An 18675-nucleotide genomic window follows, 5' to 3' on the forward strand; every position below is an offset into this window, starting at 1 on the left:
TGTCTCCCAGCCTCCTTCCCCTCGGCCATGTCTTGGCCCATTCCTGCCCCTTCCTCTCTGCCCCCCTGCCCGACTCAGGACCGGCCCAGGCCCTGCAGCCTGCCCCCTGGCCGCCAGAGGCGCCTGTTCCCCGAGCCCTGGCTGGGGCGAAGGGCCCCCTGGGCCCCAGACCCCTCCTGCCCCCTGCAGGGCTGGGCCGGCTGCTGGGCCCTGCGCCCTCCCCAGGGCGGGAGCTGCGGCCCCCGCCCCCTCCCCAAGTGCGGCCCCGCCCCCTCCCGACCCAACGGCCGCGGAGCCCTCTGCCCCCGAACGCGCCGCGCCCTTGGCCCTCCCGGCCGCAGGGGGCGCTGCCACGGAGCGCCGCCAGCCCGCTCTCCCGAGGGCGGGCGCTGCCGGCGTCCCACAGGGCTGTGCGCCGAGGGGGCGGCCCCGCACATGGCTCCGCGGCGGCCCGGCCCCGTCCCTCCGGCCCCGAGCGGGTGCGCGTGATGCAGGCGGGAGCCGCGCGGCGCGGCGCCGGGGCCCGTGCGGAGTGAGGCGGCCGCGGGCCCGGGCCCGAGCCCCCCGGGCGGGGGGATGCTGTCCCGGAAGAAGACGCGCACGGAGCTCTCCAAGCCGGGCGAGGTGCAGGGCAAGTACGTGAAGAAGGAGACCAGCCCGCTGCTCCGCAGTGAGTGTCCGGGGCGGCGCCGCGCCGGCAGGAGCCGCGGGGGGAGGGGGTGACCCGAGATGGGGGGGGGTGACCCGAGATGGGGGGGGGGGGGTGACCCGAGAAGCCGCCCCCCAGGGGGCAGCGGGGAGCGTGCCCCGGGCCTGGAGCCCTGACGGGGGGGGGAAGGCCCCCAACACCCACCCGCCCCAGGAGGTGGGCAGGGGCCTATAGTGGCACCCTGCCCATCGGATGTGAAGGTAAAAACTCTGTTCTTTGCCTGGTTTCAGAGTAGCAGCCGTGTTAGTCTGTGAGCTGCAGCTCACGAAAGCTCATGCTCAAATAAATTGGTTAGTCTCTAAGGTGCCACAAGTCCGCCTGTTCTTTTTTTGTTGTTGTTCTTTTGTAATTGAAAGGGATCCTTGTCCACTTGGTATGTAGGACCCGAGGGGCTAGCTCAGATGCATGTGAACGGCAAGTAGTATATGCCAGTGTACATAAGTTGTACATGTTTTAATGGTTTCCTTCTTTCCAGGCTTGTTAGTGTTTGCTTTTATTTTAAGTAAACACTTCAGGGCAGGGACTGTTTTTTCTCCTATGTTTTGTTTATACGTTACTGAGTGCAGTGGGCACCAATCCCAATACAGGGTCTTTTGGGCCCTACCACAGTCTGAATATAGCAAATAAAAACTAAGTCTGTGAAAACTTTTGATGTACTACACCTGCTCCTAAATCCTCCAGCCCACTGGGATGGCATGGTATTTACCAGAGATGGTTTTTACCAGTTAAAATCATGTTTTTTACTGCCCCGGGGAAAAATGTTAGTCCCAGTTTAAGGTATTTTCGGTTTGAAAAGCTGGTTTGTTAATGCACACCACATTACACTTTGTTTTAGTTACCTATTAAAATTGTGGTTACATAAGGTAGCAGATTCAGAGATTAATTTAGGGTTGTGCGAACAAAAAGTAAAACTGCAGCTATATGTAGCTATAATACTGAGCATCAGAATGTAAGGTTTTGGTTTAGTATTTTCTCAGGGAAGTTGTGTGTCGTGATTCATGGTCAATTTTTCAATATTTCATAAACAAAAGTCAAAAATGTTTGAATATGTGAAAATTACAGTAATGCAGAGTTGTGAGCTTGAAGCATTAAGCAATCAGAAGCATGCAGAGTTTTGAGTCTAGTTCCATTTGGCCATGCAGAATTCTGTAGAAGATCAACTTCGAAGTAGCGGATAGACCAACTGTTCCTCAGTTTTCAGTGGATATATCCAGCATTTGAAAAGACTCGTTCTGTGCTTGCAGAACGTGGACACTGGTGCAATCATTTTTCCCTGTTTAAGCCAGTTTTTATTAACACCTGGTCCTCCTAAACTAGTTTTTCCCAGGAAATTGTCAACCCTGCTAGCCAGCTTTTTATGATTTTAATATATTCTCCCCTCCATTTAAAAAAAATAAAATAAAATAAGAAAAATGGAGTTCTTTTCCTTGTTGCTGTATGGAAGACCTATGTGAAAAGGGGTAACTGTCCATACACAAGTGTTGTCCAATGCACTTCGTAAACAAACTTCTCTAATCTCAGTTCCAGTAACCTTAATAGTTATTTGTAGAAGACAGTATCTTCTTCACATAGAAGTGCGATTTTTATTTAAGTTCACATTGTTCCTTTAATAACTTGTTCATATGAATTGGAGCAGTTCACAACTCTCCTAAAGTTAGTGTTCTTTTTTTGCAAGCTAAGGCTATATCTTCATTGCCAAACAGGGGAGGGGTTATGGTAAAATAACTGTGTGATAGTTATCTCAGTGTAAAATCCTAGTAGAGACAAGGCGTGTTCTCTCTATGTGTGTGTGTGTGTGTGTGTGTGTGTATCTTACTATATGTTTCATTCTATGCATCTGATGAAGTGGGCTGTAGCTCACGAAAACTTATGCTCAAATAAATTTGTTAATCTCAAATGTGCCACAAGTACTCCTGTTCTTTTTAAGGCATCTGTAGTTTTTTTACGAGGAGGTACCTAGGCAAGGTCAGCATTGTACTCCCCACCTGTCTGTGATCTCATGACTTGTCTCTAATAGGATTTTACTGTTGTACCAATAAAATAAAAACCAGCAGGATCTTATTAAAGGGAAAAAGGCAAAATACCACATTTATTGTGAATACAGAAAGAATCATAATAAGCAGTTAGTTATAGCTATAACATTCCATTCAATCTCATATTTATTCACACATTCATTCATACAAACACACACACACACACAGGTTCTGCAAGGTTGTTATCATAGTAACCAGCCTTAGAGTTGCTCATGCCAAGCCACTGGCCAAGTGGCCTGGACATGAGGAGGGAGCAGGGCCTTGTCAGATGCTCATCTGATGCTCCTGGAAGTTGGTTTGCAGAATCAGACCCCAAAGTTCTCACTTTTTAGAGTCTATTTTTATAGGAATTTCTTCCTATGCCAGTCTATGGGAATTGCTTCATCCTGCTGTTGCTGAATCAATCAGCAGATAGCACATTCCTGACGGCTCCAAGATGTTATCTTGTTCTTTGGTTCTCCCATTCTTGAGGCTGTTGGGTGGATTCCAGTCTGCCCTCCGGGGGTCCTCTGGTTATTTCCACTTGACGCCTTCTTCAGCCGATGGACACTGGATTCTGAGGCTGGCACCTCCCTGATCATTCAGTTATTATCCACACCAAGCATCCATCCACATACATCCTCTATCTCTATTTTAATCACAATTGTTAATACAACAAAAGGGCGGGGAGTCTCTGGGTGCTGTTTCTGTTGTTAGAGTATTGCTTTGAGTCTCTCTCTCTGTGAATTGCTTTGAGAACAGACTCTGTCTTAGAATGTACTAACACAATTAGCAGATGGCAAGTTTCACACATAGAGGGAGAGAAACAGTACCAAAAACCAAGAGACCTCTTAATTAGTAATACCCTGGAATTTAAACTCTGGGGAATCAAACTCATTTGTGATTTTAATACAGAACTTCTTTAATATGATCCAACATTACAGCAAGCTAGCTAATATAGTTAGTTTTAACCTATGGTAAAAACACATCTTTTTTTAGCAGTGAATACAAAGCCTGAGTGTGACAGCAGTGCATCATATTGTTTGAACAGTTACCTTCGCAACTGCAAGAGCTGAAAATATACTTTTGGAAAATGTACTTTGAACTCTTTAGGTTCTTTGAGTTTTGGAATGTTTTAGTTTTAAAATTTTAAAACTGTTAATTTACAGTACGATACTGAATTTGTGTGTGAACTAAATCATTTTAGCCATCTTAGTAAAAAGGGTTTTAAAAATTCTATTCTCTCTGTAACAATAATCTGATAATCAGTTTTGCATGCACAGGTCAAAAATGGCTGAAGATATAAAGTAATAACATGGTATTACTGTATTTCCCAGTGAGAGAGGAGACAAACTAGATTTCAAAATAAAAGGCATAATGTTTTTAAACTTGTAAAAATTTAAAGTTGTCTATATATTAGCAATGTTTTCAGTGTTTTGTTGTGAAATAACAATCCATTGTGTGCTCTAGTGTTCATAGCACTTCTTATGGCAAATAATTTAGTCATTGCATCCACTGAGGTGTAATTTAAAAGACAGACTTTAGAAAATTATTGAATACATTGGCATATTTTTCCTTCTGAGTGAGGCCTACCACTCTGGGTTGATGTTTAACTTGGTAGAGGCAAAATGGTTTAGATTCTGAACCAGTATAGCAATTAATGTTCATGTCGTATGGCAGTTTCCTTAAAGCTGAGCTATTAAATGCTATGATACCTTAATGTAACATTAAGGTTGAGAAATGAAGCATTCCAAATTACAGCACTGCTAGCTAGACCATGTTATATAGATACAGTAAAGTATAGGTTCTATTCCTGGGTGTGTACTACAGACTTCCTGTGAGACTGTGGGAAAGTCACTTACGTACTCAGTCACTGTAAGTACACAAATGCAGACCTCATGATAGGGCATTAGATTGGGAGTTGAAAGATTTGAGTTCTGCTCTGCCACTGATTTTCTGTGTGACTTTGGACAAGACACATGAACTCTGTATTTTGATGGCAAGTTCTTCTGGGCAAGAACTGCCTCTTACTATATGTGTATATTGTGCTTCAGTCTCAGTTGGGGTCTTTAGAAGCTAGTGAAATACAAATAATTTGTGTATGTTGCATTTGTATCTAGAGACACTGTTGTGCTAGTCACTGTACAGAGTAAAAGCTTCTCTTCTAAAGAGCTGACAAGCGAATTAATTTATCTTTGCTTCAATTTCTCAATCTCTAAAATGGGGATAAGTTCCTTAGATGGATGTTTTGAGGCTTAATAATTTTATTTGAGATAATGTTGAAATAAGGAACGGTACAGAGTTCAAGCATAGGAGTTTCTGGTCGTCAGGGGATAAGTACAGATTATCAAGGGGTGCAAAATGCGATTTAGGAGCTGGTGGAGCAAGGATCACATAATAATCTGCAAATTCCCTGACTGGGGGAAAAGTTTAACCGGTCAGAGTACAGACATCGGGATATGGGGTAAGTTATCCACACAACAGCTACGTTCAGTATGCCGGGTATAGTGAGTGAATACGGGGGTGGGGATGGGTCTACCCTCATTTGGTAGGGTTTAATGTTCAGCGGGTTTACGGTTCCAGTTCATACGGTCCGATTACTAGATGCTTTGAGATTCTTTCATGGTATTTGAGATAGAGAAATGAAAAGCAAGGTGAGCCAGTGCTCGGAGGTGGTACTGAGACCTCCCTCAGGTGTTGGGCTGGCTGGTTCTTACTCACGTGCTCCAGGGGTCTAGTGGAGAACCATATGCGGAGCGTGGAAAGAATTTTGTCTCAAGTCAGGTTGGCAGTGACCTTGAGGTTTTTCACCTTCCTCTGCAGTGTGGGGCACAGATCATTTGCCAGGATCTCATTTAATCAATTTCCTTGCTATTGCTAAGGCCTTGGGCATTGGTACCCTCTGGTCCCTCATGTTCTCTCTTGGTGGCACACAACAGTTTAGTCTCCTATGGTCTCTAATACTTTGGTATAATTCCATATGTTGGATTTAGTGTGCATGATGTGGCTGCAGTGTGTTGGTGGCCTGTGATATATCCGAGGTCAGGCTAGTTTATCTGATGGTCCCTTCTGGCCTGGAACTCTGACTGTATATTTGTTTAAAATGGCTGAGTTAATGTTACTGTGAAAACCTTAGCTTTGAATTTCCTGATTTCTACAATCTAATTTAGCATTATGGTCAAACAGTTAGCGTACCTATTTTGCACTTAATTTGGACATTTGTTGTAGCAAGGTTTGTATTTAAATTACAATGTTTTACTCTTACAGATCTGATGCCTTCATTTATCCGTCATGGTCCGACCATTCCAAGACGAACTGATATCTGCGTTCCTGACTCGAGTTCTTCTGCCTACTCTGCAGGAGGGGAGGGGATAGTTTCTAGAAACCAGAGTTTCCTTAGACCTCCAGTTCAGAGGCCACCTCATGAAATAATGAGGCGAGAAAGCAACAGACTATCTGCGCCTTCATATCTTGCAAGAAATTCAACTGATATCCCACGGGAATATGGCTCTTCCTCCCAGTCCTTTTTAACGGAAGCTAACTCTGTGACAGAAAATGGAGATGCTGGTGCCCGCTATTACTATGATTTTTATGATGGTCAAAGGAGGCATCAGCTAAGTGATCGTGTACATGAGGACTATAGATATTATGGACATAACAATGATCTCTTCCAAAGGATGTCACATAGTCAAGGGAGGCATACTGCAGGCAAGTGGTTATTTTAAAGAATGCATAAGAAACACTTTTGCTATGGAAATATTTCTTAATGATGCTCCTGGTTATGTTTTTTTATTAGTATTGCTCTATATACTCTAGTTCTCCTATTTTAATTACATTTCTGATACAAAGTTTGCTTGCTTATATTTATGGCAACCAGGAAATACGTTGCATATATTCTGTGGAGAGGGAAGGGAAATGTGCATGTTTAAAAAAAAAAAAAAAAATTAAAGGTACTTTGTAGGATTGCTTTTTAATATTAAACTTATTTAACTCCTGACAGAATTGGAGATATCTTATATTTGTCCAGGCTTAAGTTTAATATTGTATTTTTTTTACAAATACATCTATTAAACAGATTATACCATTCTCCAGAAGCCACATAGCCTTTATTTCTTTAAATAAAGTGATACACTTCTGAATTTTTAAAATAATTTTAAGTATATAATATGTACTATCCAACTATAAGTGACCTATTTTTCCTTATACATTTCAAGAGTTAAAATAAATACTGTATTTTAATTGAGTGCAAAATGGAAGCCAAGTGAGTGATATTCCAAACATGGATTATGAAGGACTCTTCCTGTTAAATTATGACCAGCTCACTCAAAATACTGAGGAGGTAAAACTGTCACATAATCTATTTTGGCTCACTTGCACCTTTTAATCCCCTTTGTTAAAATACTATGAGAATTTACATGAATCATATCTGCACTCTTAAAATACATCCCTGTGGTAACATCGTAGCCATTAGTTGGCTTGCTTCTGCCAACTTGCAGTAGGCTTTTGCTGCATCCATTAAATATGTATAGAATAACTGATGGCCATAAATTGTGGGTTGTAGTTTTGTTTATAAACAATCTGAAGTCAAATACCACAATAAAGAAGATGGGAGTGCTTAGTATAATCAAAACCTTGGTGGCATTACAGCACAGTAATTCTAGATTTCTCTGCTCTGTGTGCTGTGGCACTCCTGAATAATTTTTGTGTGGTGTTCTGTTGTGAATCTTCTACTTACAATGGAAAACTACTAAGAATCTGTGAAACTTGTACAGCATCTGTGGAACCACTCTATTAGTCATAGAAAAGTGACCTTAAAAAGAGAGAACTTGTGTACTTATGTTCTAACATTTGATAAATATAAAACATCCTATACAAAGTATTTTAAAGCAACTATTTTAAACTTTAAACATGTACATAAGTGTTTTCACTGTGAAATACATTCAGTTCCTCTTTACGAGTAAGCTGTAAGCAAAATAGTAAATCTGCTGTCTCTAAAAAAACAACTCTACTACCAAGAATGTCAAGACTTTAAGGTTACTGACCTCATTTATAGAATTTTTAACTTGACAGAGAAATGCTTTTGTTACAGAAAACTTCTTACTCAGTGAATAGTTAGGGGGGAAACTGAGCTCCAAAGAGTAATAATAGTAACACTGTGAGGACTTCTATGCAGTTTCATTTTGGAAACTTCATTTTGCAGTTTCATTTCTTTGCTAAATACTAAATAATGCATCTGTTCGAACAAGTGTCATCCATATAAGTCGCATGTTCCTTTTAAATTACAACCATCAGTTTTTAAAAACCCTGTCTATCGTAGGAAACAGTGAACCCTTGCTGAAACAGTTTCCCCAAAGCAATATTGAAAATGATTTAAGTGCTAGTATAGGCTGGTCAGAACAGTTTTGGAAAACATTATTGATGCTCAGTCGAACAGCGACAGTTTTTGATACACTGGAAATGGAAATCTGTTTTTTTGTGGGTTTTTTTGGTGGGGTTTTTGGATGTGATTAAAAGGGACGCTGTCAGTTGAAATCTAGTTAATTTCCAAACCAAGTTAAAGATAGTTGTTGGTATCACATAGCTGGGTCACCCTGCCAACTTTTTGTGATTTTTACAGTCACATTTGAGACCCACACAAACAACTGCTTACAGAGGACTTTCCTCTCTCTGCCCCTTTCACCTCTCTGGTTGCCGGAAAACGGAAGGGAGCTTCTAAATTTGGTTCTCTACTGTCAATCATTCCCATATCTTTACTGCTCCTAGCTTGAGTGAGCATTAGTAAAAGTGACTAGATACTTGTCAATTCTACAGGTCTCCTGTGGCAGCAGTAGAATCAGGGATTAAATCTGCTGCTTAGTGTGAGGGGAGAGGCAAAAAAAGGACATTGTTCGTTTGCACAAAAGCACTGCCTTCCCCCCCTCCCCACCCCACCCCCAGCATGCAGTTTTAAACTAGTTGATCTGTTTCATTGCCAATGAGAACGTGAACCCAATTCCTTATTTTCAGTTCCTTCCCAGCTTCCTCTTCCTTTGCATCTTTCTCAGCCTAGGATGTAGTTATTAGGGCTGTTGATTAATCGCAGTTAACCTACGCGATGAACTCAAAAAATTAGTCACAATTAATCGCAGTTTTAATTGCGCTGTTGAACAATAGAACACGAATTGAAGTTTATTAAATTTTTGGATGTTTTTCTACATTTTCATATATATTGTATTCTGTGTTGTTTGAAATCAGTGTATTGTTTTTTATTATAAATATTTGCACTATAAAAATGATAAAAGAAATGGTATTTTGCAGTTTACCTCATACAAGTGCTGTAGTTAGTGCAAGCTGTTTATCGTGAAAGTGCAATTTACAAATGTGGTTTGTTTGTTTTTTTTGGTTACATAACTGCACTCAAAAACAAAACGATGTAAAACTTCAGAGCCTACAAGTCCACTCGGTCCTACTTTCTATTCAGCCAAACGCTAAGGCAACCAAGTTTGTTTACATTTACAGGAGATAATGCTGCCTGTTTCTTATTTACAGTGTCACCTGAAAGTGGGAACAGGCATTCACATGGCACTTTTGTAGCCGACATTGCACCTTATTTATGTGCCAGATATGCTAAAACATTCGTATGCCCTTTCATGCTTCATGCCACCAATCCAGAGGACATGCTTCCATGCTGGTAACACTTTAAAAAAAAAATGCGCTTATTAAATTTGTGACTGACCTCCTTGGGGGAGAATTGCATGTCCCCTACTCTGTTTTACCCGCATTCTGCCATATATTTCAAGCTATAGCAGTCTCGGATGATGACTCAGCACATGTTGTTCATTTTAAGAACGCTTTCACTTTCAGATTTGACCAAACGCAAAGAAGGTACCGATATGAGATTTCTAAAGATCGCTACAACACTCGACCCAAGGTTTAAGAATCTGAAGTGCCTTCCAAAATCTGAGAGGGACGGGGTGTGGAGCATGCTTCCAGAAGTCTGAAAAACACAACATTCTGATGCGGAAACTACAGAACCCGAACCACCAACAAAGAAAATCAGCCTTCTGCTGGTGGCATCTGACTCAGATGGTGAAAAGGAACACGTATCAGTCTGCATGGCTTTGGATTGTTAGGGAGCAGAACCTGTCATCAGCATGGACACGTCCCCTGGAATGGTGGTTGAAGCATGAAGGGACATATGAATCTTTAGCACATCTGGCACATAAATATCTTGTGATGCCAGCTACAACAGTGCCATGCGAACACCTGTTCTCACTTTCAGTAACATTGTAAACAAGAAATTAGCAGCATTATCTCCTGCAAATGTAAACAAACTTGTTTGTCTGAGCAATTGGCTGAACAAGAAATAGGACTGAGTAGAGTTGCAGGCTGTAAAATTTTACATTGTTTTATTTTTGAATGCAGTTTTTTTTGTACATTTGTAAGTTCCACTTTCATGATAGAGATTTCACTACAATACTTGTATTAGGTGAATTGAAAAAGACTGTTTCTTTTGTTTTTTACATTGCAAATACTTGTAATCAAAAATAAATATAAAGTGAGCACTGTACACTTTGGATGCTTTCTACATTTTCAAATATATTGATTTCAATTACAACACAGAATACAAAGATATTTAAAAAGAAAAGGAGTACTTGTGGCACCTTAAATAAATCACCAATTTATTTGAGCATGAGCTTTCGTGAGCTACAGCTCACTTCATCGGATGCATACCGTGGAAACTGCAGCAGACTTTATATACACACAGAGAATATGAAACAATACCTCCTCCCACCCCACTGTCCTGCTGGTAATAGCTTATCTAAAGTGATCATCAAGTTGGGCCATTTCCAGCACAAATCCAGGTTTTCTCACCCTCCACCCCCCCACACACAAATTCACTCTCCTGCTGGTAATAGCCCATCCAAAGTGACAACTCTCTACACAATGTGCATGATAATCAAGTTGGGCCATTTCCTGCACAAATCCAGGTTCTCTCACCCCCTCACCCCCCTCCAAAAAACACACACACAAACTCACTATCCTGCTGGTAATAGCTCATCCAAAGTGACCACTCTCCCTACAATGTGCATGATAATCAAGGTGGGCCATTTCCAACACACATTCAGGTTTTCTCACCCCCACCCCCACCCCCATAAACACACAAACTCACTCTTCTGCTGGTAATAGCTCATCCAAAGTGACCACTCTCCCTACAATGTGCATGGTAATCAAGGTGGGCCATGTCCAGCACAAATCCAGGCTTTCTCACCCCACCCCCCCTTTTTTTTCCAGGGACACACACACACACACAAACTCACTCTCCTGCTGGCAATAGCTCATCCAAACTGACCACTCTCCAAGTTTAAATCCAAGTTAAACCAGAACGTCTGGGGGGGGGGGGGTAGGAAAAAACAAGGGGAAATAGGCTACCTTGCATAATGACTTAGCCACTCCCAGTCTCTATTGAAGCCTAAATTAATAGTATCCAATTTGCAAATGAATTCCAATTCAGCATCTTAAAACAAAAAAACTTCAAATCCAGACTCCAGCGAGAAACTGCTGAATTGGAATTCATTTGCAAATTGGATACTATTAATTTAGGCTTAAATAGAGACTGGGAGTGGCTAAGTCATTATGCAAGGTAGCCTATTTCCCCTTGTTTTTTCCTACCCCCCCCAGACGTTCTGGTTTAACTTGGATTTAAACTTGGAGAGTGGTCAGTTTGGATGAGCTATTGCCAGCAGGAAAGTGAGTTTGTGTGTGTGTGTGTCTCCCTGGAAAAAAAAAGGGGGGGGGTGACAGAGCCTGGATTTGTGCTGGACATGGCCCACCTTGATTATCATGCACATTGTAGGGAGAGTGGTCACTTTGGATGAGCTATTACCAGCAGGATAGTGAGTTTGTGTGTGTGTTTTTTGGAGGGGGGTGAGGGGGTGAGAGAACCTGGATTTGTGCAGGAAATGGCCCAACTTGATTATCATGCACATTGTGTAGAAAGTTGTCACTTTGGATGGGCTATTACCAGCAGGAGAGTGAATTTGTGTGGGGGGGGGGGTGGAGGGTGAGAAAACCTGGATTTGTGCTGGAAATGGCCCAACTTGATGATCACTTTAGATAAGCTATTACCAGCAGGACAGTGGGGTGGGAGGAGGTATTGTTTCATGGTCTCTGTGTGTATATAATGTCTTCTGCAGTTTCCACGGTATGCATCCGATGAAGTGAGCTGTAGCTCACAAAAGCTCATGCTCAAATAAATTGGTTAGTCTCTAAGGTGCCACAAGAACTCCTTTTCTTTTTGCGAATACAGACTAACACGGCTGTAACTCTGAAAAGATATTTAAATAAATGGTATTCTATTTAACTGCGATTAATCACGCAATTAATCACGATTAGTTTTTTAATTGTGTGATTAATTGCAATTACTTTTTTAATCGCTTGACAGCCCTAGTAATCTTTTCAAAAACAAAATATTTGATAAGATTTTTTTACTGAAACTTCCTCATCTGTCTTCCACCCTAATTCACCCCAGTTCTACCTTCCTTCATTCTTATTTGACTGAGTTATCACCTTTCTTTAATCCTTTAACCTATTCCCTTGACCCTATTCACCCTTCCTTTATCATCCTTGGCTCCCTCTGATTCCCCCCTCCCCTTTCTTCAACTGCTTCCTTTCCTCTGGCTCATTCCCCCAATCTTTTAAAAGCTTTTTCTTCATCCGGTATGGTTTGTCGTCCTATCTCTTGTCTTTCCTTTGTCTCCAGAATTCTGAAGCATGCTTTTTACTTGCAGACATCATGTCCTCACCTCAGTCCGTTTCTTTATCCCCCTTCCAACCTCTCTACTTAATCAAAACTGTCTCAATCAACGTGACAGTGACCAAGGCTTGAAAAGAACTACTCAATGCCTACTAGTTCAAGGATTAAACCTACTCATTATCAGGCTGAAATATGGGATCTAAAACTGCTTCACCTTTCTGGTTCTGCATCAGATCAATGGTAGCGCACTGAGGTTCCCTTCTCAGTTCCTTCCTCTCCCCTGCCCTCTACTCCCTCCCCGCCCCCCCCCCCCACACTTCTTTCTAGCCACTCTGAGATCTTCTGCTCTCTTCAAACACAATTCCCTCAGGCCACTTGATTGGCCAAAGAGGTGATCTATGGCAGAACTGAGACCTCCACTCAGGATAGATTCCAGTGACCGTTTCTTTCCAAGCAGGGTATTCCCACAGAAAGATCCCTTGGACTGGACTACAAAATCATTTTGTGCAGTACATCTGTTTTGTTCTCTCTGTGGTGTATGCACAAAGACTTTATTTTGAATTGAAAGGCATCATTGCATTACAGGTCTATTTCTGTAAGAATTGATATTGTAACGCAAAGGAGCTCCTTTGCATTGTCTCTGGAGTCCATGATGCATGGTAAAAAACAATGCTAAAAACTGATGCTTGGATCCTAGTGTTGAAATGTTGTGCTGCTGAAGGTTTTCAAAAAGAGACTTAATGTAGAGCCTGGCTTAAAACCTGGAAATACCTTAAGTATTGTAAAGTATGGATAATAAAAATGGTCTATATCCATTTACATTTTCTTTTAGCAGACTAGTGAGATAATATACAGTTGCATCCCTAAAGAGAGCAGGCTAGATTCAACAGGATTCCTCTGCTTTGCAGCACTGTGTAAAAACTCAGAAGCTAGTTGCCAGTTAGTTCAGAGGCTTGAACTGAAGGCAGCATGTTACGCCACAGAGGAAAAGCCAGGCCAAAAATAACAGGACAGCATTGAGATTCCTTTGACCAGTAGTTAAAGCAAAAAGAAAACATCGGAGTCAGAGAGAAACAGAAATGGCAAATGAGAAAAGACCGGTTCCAGACTATAGGGTTTAAGTGATGCAGTCTGGGCGGGGATTTCAGTCCAGTAAATGAGAATACAGTTGTGCCCACTCCTGAGATTTGGTAACTCTCATTAAGAAAGCCATTTTCATATGAGAAAAACCACCTTTAAGCAGAGAGTAAAAAAGAGTTATAACTTGGAAAGGACTGAGACAGTGCTAACAGAAACCGTTTTGCAGAAGCTGTTCTGTCTCTGAGCAGGAAATGCAAAGATTGTCTAGCAACTAATACAATGACAGAGATCTAACCCAAGAAAGTACCAGGAGAAAAGAGAAGTTTTAGCTAGGATAGTACAGGGCAGGTTTTAAAAGAAAAGTTGCAGTGGAGGAGTTAAACTGGGACCACGCCACCCACTAATAGGCACGCCAAAGTTCCATCTTGCTTTGAATATCTGCCCCCGCACTTCTGCTGAAAGAACTCTGACTTAAAATTTAACTTGTTCGTCAACTCCTTGTCAGAATACGTGTTTTATATTATCTGAATCTAGTTCTGAATGCTCTGAGCCGTGGACTTTGTGGTGTTTTTGTATAGTGCCTTACAATGGGCGCTAATACACATTTTGGGCCCTCAGGTGTTGTAGAAGTAGAAATAATAAATATTCTGACACAGCTCCTCAAGATAGGGTTCTTGTAACTTTACATGACTGTAAAGTACCAGGCATATTTCTGTCAGGCGGTATTACACAGTGTAACTTTCTGCTTACAGTGTTTCAAGTTGTTTTGCGATCTAGTAAAATATTCTCCTATGTTATAACACAGTATTTTCCTTGTTAATACTTTAAATGTCCCTCCCTTCTTTGACCAGCAATTGTGAAAAAGATTAAATGGTAATCTAGCCTTGGAAGAGGTGCCCACTCTTACTATTGATACTTACAGGAGTCTAAAAAAACAAAGTTGTTTTTTCCTCTCCTGTTCTAAGCTACAGTAGGTAATATTCTTGTTGTATATTCTCATTTCAAGGAAGCATCTGCTGAGTACTTCCTTCATAAGAATGTTATAAGCAAAAGCAGTGTGTTTGGTTTATTTTGATATTCAATAACTCTAATTGTACAAACAAATGTCTAAATTAAACTAATTATAGTTGAATGCCACAACGATTCAAAAGGCATGAGAAGCTATACTTCACAAATAGAATCTGAATTCTTATAACTTTCAACAACCTCAAAATACTGATGGTGTTTTTATGATTTAAGGAAAAGGTATACATGAAACTATAAGTGGCCTTTTACAGCTTTCTGTGTTCTCCTAGCCCCTTTGTTACCTGTAAATCTAGCCTTTGGTTTCATAACTATTGGTCGCTTCAGTTATATATTTAAAAAAAAAAGTTTATCCAAGAATCAAAAAATTACACTGGTTTGGTACTTGCTATATTAAGTCCAAAAAAGGTGCCAAAATAGCATTGGGTTGTCTGAGGGAGTAGTGACTGTGATAAGGTCCGTGGCTATAACTTAACGCTATAGAAACGAGGAAAGCTAGAAGTCTTGCCTTTCCAATGAAGTGTAGCAATTACTTTCTAGTCTTGGTGATGCACAGGGAAACGGACCTGAAAATCATTCTGATTACAATTTTCCCTTTCCCCTCTTAGCTCTTGTCTGGTTTTTTTGTGGCACCAAAGGCCTTGTCTATACTTCAGCTGCTACAGCTGCAGCGCTGCACTGTGGACTCTTCCTACATCAGCTCAAGGGGTTTTTCTGTCAGTTAGTTAATCCATCTCTCAAGAGGTGGCATCCACGCTGCGGGGGTTAAGTCAACCTAACTGTGGTGCACAGGGCACAATGTTTTTCCTAGCCTTAGCCACATTGCTTGGTCGATCTAAGTTTTAAGAATAGACTAGGCCTTTGCGTGTCCACGTGGGCTGTTCTACTGGTAAATATCAGGGTTTAAATAACTTCCCACATAAACAAGCCCTCACTGATCATACATAGAATGGGTTTAGCTCTATCTGAAACCTTGTAATCCCAGCTTTGAAACTTCATTAAGCAATAAACTTTGTCCACAGCACTTGGGGGAGGGATAGCTCAGTGGTTTGAGCATTGGCCTGCTCAACCCAGGGTTGTGAGTTCAGTCCTTGAGGGGGCCATTTAGGGATCTGGGGCAAAAACTGGGGATTGGTCCTGCTTTGAGCAGGGGATTGGACTAGATGACCTCCTGAGGTCCCTTCCAACCCTGATATTCTATGATTCCGTGATATATTGACTGCTAAATTTTGCTGTAATTGAAGTGGGAGTAAAAAACACAACAAAACACTTGAGCATGTGCTAGTTTGAAATGTTTAAACCGAAAGGAAAGTTAATGGTTATTCCTATGTTGAGGTTCTTTCTTCTAGTGACATCTGAGAGTATTTGAATCCCATGTTAGTGCTGACACCATAAGTAGTTCTTGTTTACACATCCAAGAAGAGTCACAATCATAACAGCCCAGTTAGTGGGAGAAAATATTGGACTTGTTTATCTGAAGTCCAGTATCTTTTCAAGTAGCTTAATTGGAAAATTGTATTTCCTCTTGGAAATAGAAACTGGAACTCCTTTCTCCTCCCTGCCTTCAGTGGGACTCCACAGGGAAATAAGGTCAAGGTTGCAGATTCCTTTTCAGGATCAGGACCTGCAGGAGGGAACCACAGCATTGGTATACACGCTAACTTATGGAAATAGCAAAAATATTTTAATACAGGGATGTACTCCAAGGTCAAGTGTTTCATAACCTGCCAGGGTTAGAAATATTTTTGTTGACAAATACAAATGTTTTCGAAACCAGTGCTCAGCGGGGCTGACGGGGGAAAAGAGGAATTTAGTCCCTCGTTTCCTGTTTCTTCACTTTGAATAATTTCCAGTTACCTGATTGCTAATAGCTGCTATCACAGACTGAAGTGCAGATGAGGTGTTACTCCAGCACTTGTGCTGTATTAGATCTAAACTGGTAAGCAAAAGATCGAAAAGAATGTCATTCATGTGCCAGTGTTGATCTGTGGGTGAACTGTCAGAAGGAAAGCATGTTCACAATTTCCCTGATAGCAGAAGTGGAAGGATGAGTACAAAGGAGAAGCTGCATGTGTGATATCTGTTTATAACAGATGGTTAGGCAGAGAAAGAGTAATGGTGAAGTTTCGTCTGGCTTCAATACTGCTTTTTGGATGAGCTAGCATAGATTTCTTTTCGGGGTATTCTTTGGATGATACAGCTAGTACCATCTCTCTCTCGTACACTTGCACACATTTTTATTTCTGAAGAGCCAAAGCTGAGGAAGTATTTATTCCAACATCTGTGGAGACATTGGTACTGTGGTAGAATCAATTGTTTAACTTCTGAGAGAGAAAAAAAAAATCTAAGCTCCTCTATATGGTTCAGTGAGAAAACATAGCATTAATAGGACATTTACCAGCTAGTTGGGAATGCTGGAATCAAGTAAAATGTATTTTATTATGGCATTTGAAAATACAGTGAAAGTTGTTTTGTCCGGCATGTTGGGGGAAGAGGGTGCTGGTAAGTAAAAAATGCTGGTTAAGTAAGAGGGGGGGAGTTTGCATGCGGGAGAGGGTGTGGGGTTGGGGTGTAGGAGGGGGTGTGGAACGCAGGCTCTGGGAGGGAGTTTGGGTGCGGGTGGGGGCTCAGGGCAGCAGGCTAGGGCTCAGGAGCTGCCCCGCAGCTCCCATTGGCCACGGTTCCCAGTCAAGGGGAGCTGTGCAGCTGGCACGGGGGTGGGGGAGGAGGAGCAGCACGCAGAGCTGCCTGCTGTGCCTCCACCTAGGAGCAGCTGGAGCCTGGGACAGGTCGCCGCTTGCGGGGAGCCAGCCGAGGTGAGTGGCCCCCAGATCTGGCGCTCCGCACCCCCTCCCACACCTAAATCCCTCCCAGAGCCCGCCCTTTTTTTTCAGGAACTGAGATCTGACTTACAAAAGGATTATTGCTCTACTTGTTGTTGGTCAGACCATACATATAATGTTCTGATTGCCTAATAATTAGTGATTCATTTGACCAGTTCTAATTTGAAATAAGCAGAGAGAAAAAATGTGTGAATATAGAAGTTGTAAATCTACTGCAGCCTTATTCTTGAGGTTTGTCATCTTCTGAGTGAATAATCTTTTATTGCTTTCACGAGGAAAGTAATTACAACTTTTTTTTAAGTCAGTAAACCAATTTCAAGCATTGTTGTCAACTTGGCTGAACTCATGTTTTTTTCAGGTATTGGCAGGGTTCCTGCTACATCATTAGGAAATTTAACAAATCACAGTTCTGAAGATTTACCTCTTCTTCCTGGCTGGTCAGTGGACTGGACTATTAGAGGAAGGAAATACTACATTGATCATAACACTAATACAACTCATTGGAGCCATCCACTCGAGCGTGAGGGGCTGCCTCCTGGATGGGAAAGAGTTGAGTCAGCAGAATTTGGAGTATATTATGTAGATCACATCAATAAAAGAGCTCAGTACAAACATCCCTGTGCTCCCAGGTAGGCTATCAATGTTAGATTTTGTTGTAGACCATATTCTGATAGATTTTTCATGCTAAATTCGAACTTTTCTGTCTTAGCACATCACTGATCTGTTATATATTATTTTTATACATGGAACTTTACTGGTTTCTGTCCAAGTTGCTCTAATTGTAAAGGGAGGTAACCTTAAGGCTTCTGTTTCCTGAGCTGTGTTAATTTTAATGTAAGTTCAGAGCACAGAATATTGCTACCAACTAATAAAGAACAATGCATCATTATACTTTACTATGAATATTCATTAAGAGTGACAGAATACTTCAGGAGGTGTAACAATGCTGGCTTTGGTGAGACGCAACTGACCGTATCAATTCAGGACAAATTGCTTAAAGCAAGGCAGTTACAGCCCAAGGGTAGGGTTCCTTTGCACACCAAGGCAAACCAAACCAGCCAAACAGAGAGGACTGGCTAACCATAAGTCACACAAGCAATTCCCTTAGACTCTCCAGTTTCCCAGTATCACCACCAGTGCCACTCGTTATGGGGACAAATGGTTATGAAAACCAGTGCCCCAGTAAAAGGAAAAAAAGGTCTTCCCAATCCCAAAAGACCAAGCCCCAGACCCAGGTCAGTATACAAATCGGATCTTACCCACAAATCGTGC

The 18675-nt window shown here is 41.7% G+C and overlaps 1 protein-coding gene across 1 annotated transcript in view; it reads left to right on the top strand.

Moving 5' to 3' along the window:
* The first annotated feature begins 383 nt into the window (after positions 1-383).
* The window catches only part of SAV1 (salvador family WW domain containing protein 1), a 37999-nt gene continuing 19707 nt past the window's right edge, over positions 384-18675 (top strand). The window contains exons 1-3 of the mRNA XM_073350191.2: positions 384-670; positions 5989-6429; positions 17762-18032. Of these exons, the coding sequence (XP_073206292.1) occupies positions 577-670; positions 5989-6429; positions 17762-18032 (806 nt within the window). The 5' untranslated portion in view covers positions 384-576. The remainder of the gene's footprint in view (positions 671-5988; positions 6430-17761; positions 18033-18675) is intronic.

Source organism: Lepidochelys kempii, chromosome 6 (genome assembly GCF_965140285.1).
Source record: "Lepidochelys kempii isolate rLepKem1 chromosome 6, rLepKem1.hap1, whole genome shotgun sequence".
NCBI classification, from domain to species: domain Eukaryota; kingdom Metazoa; phylum Chordata; order Testudines; family Cheloniidae; genus Lepidochelys; species Lepidochelys kempii.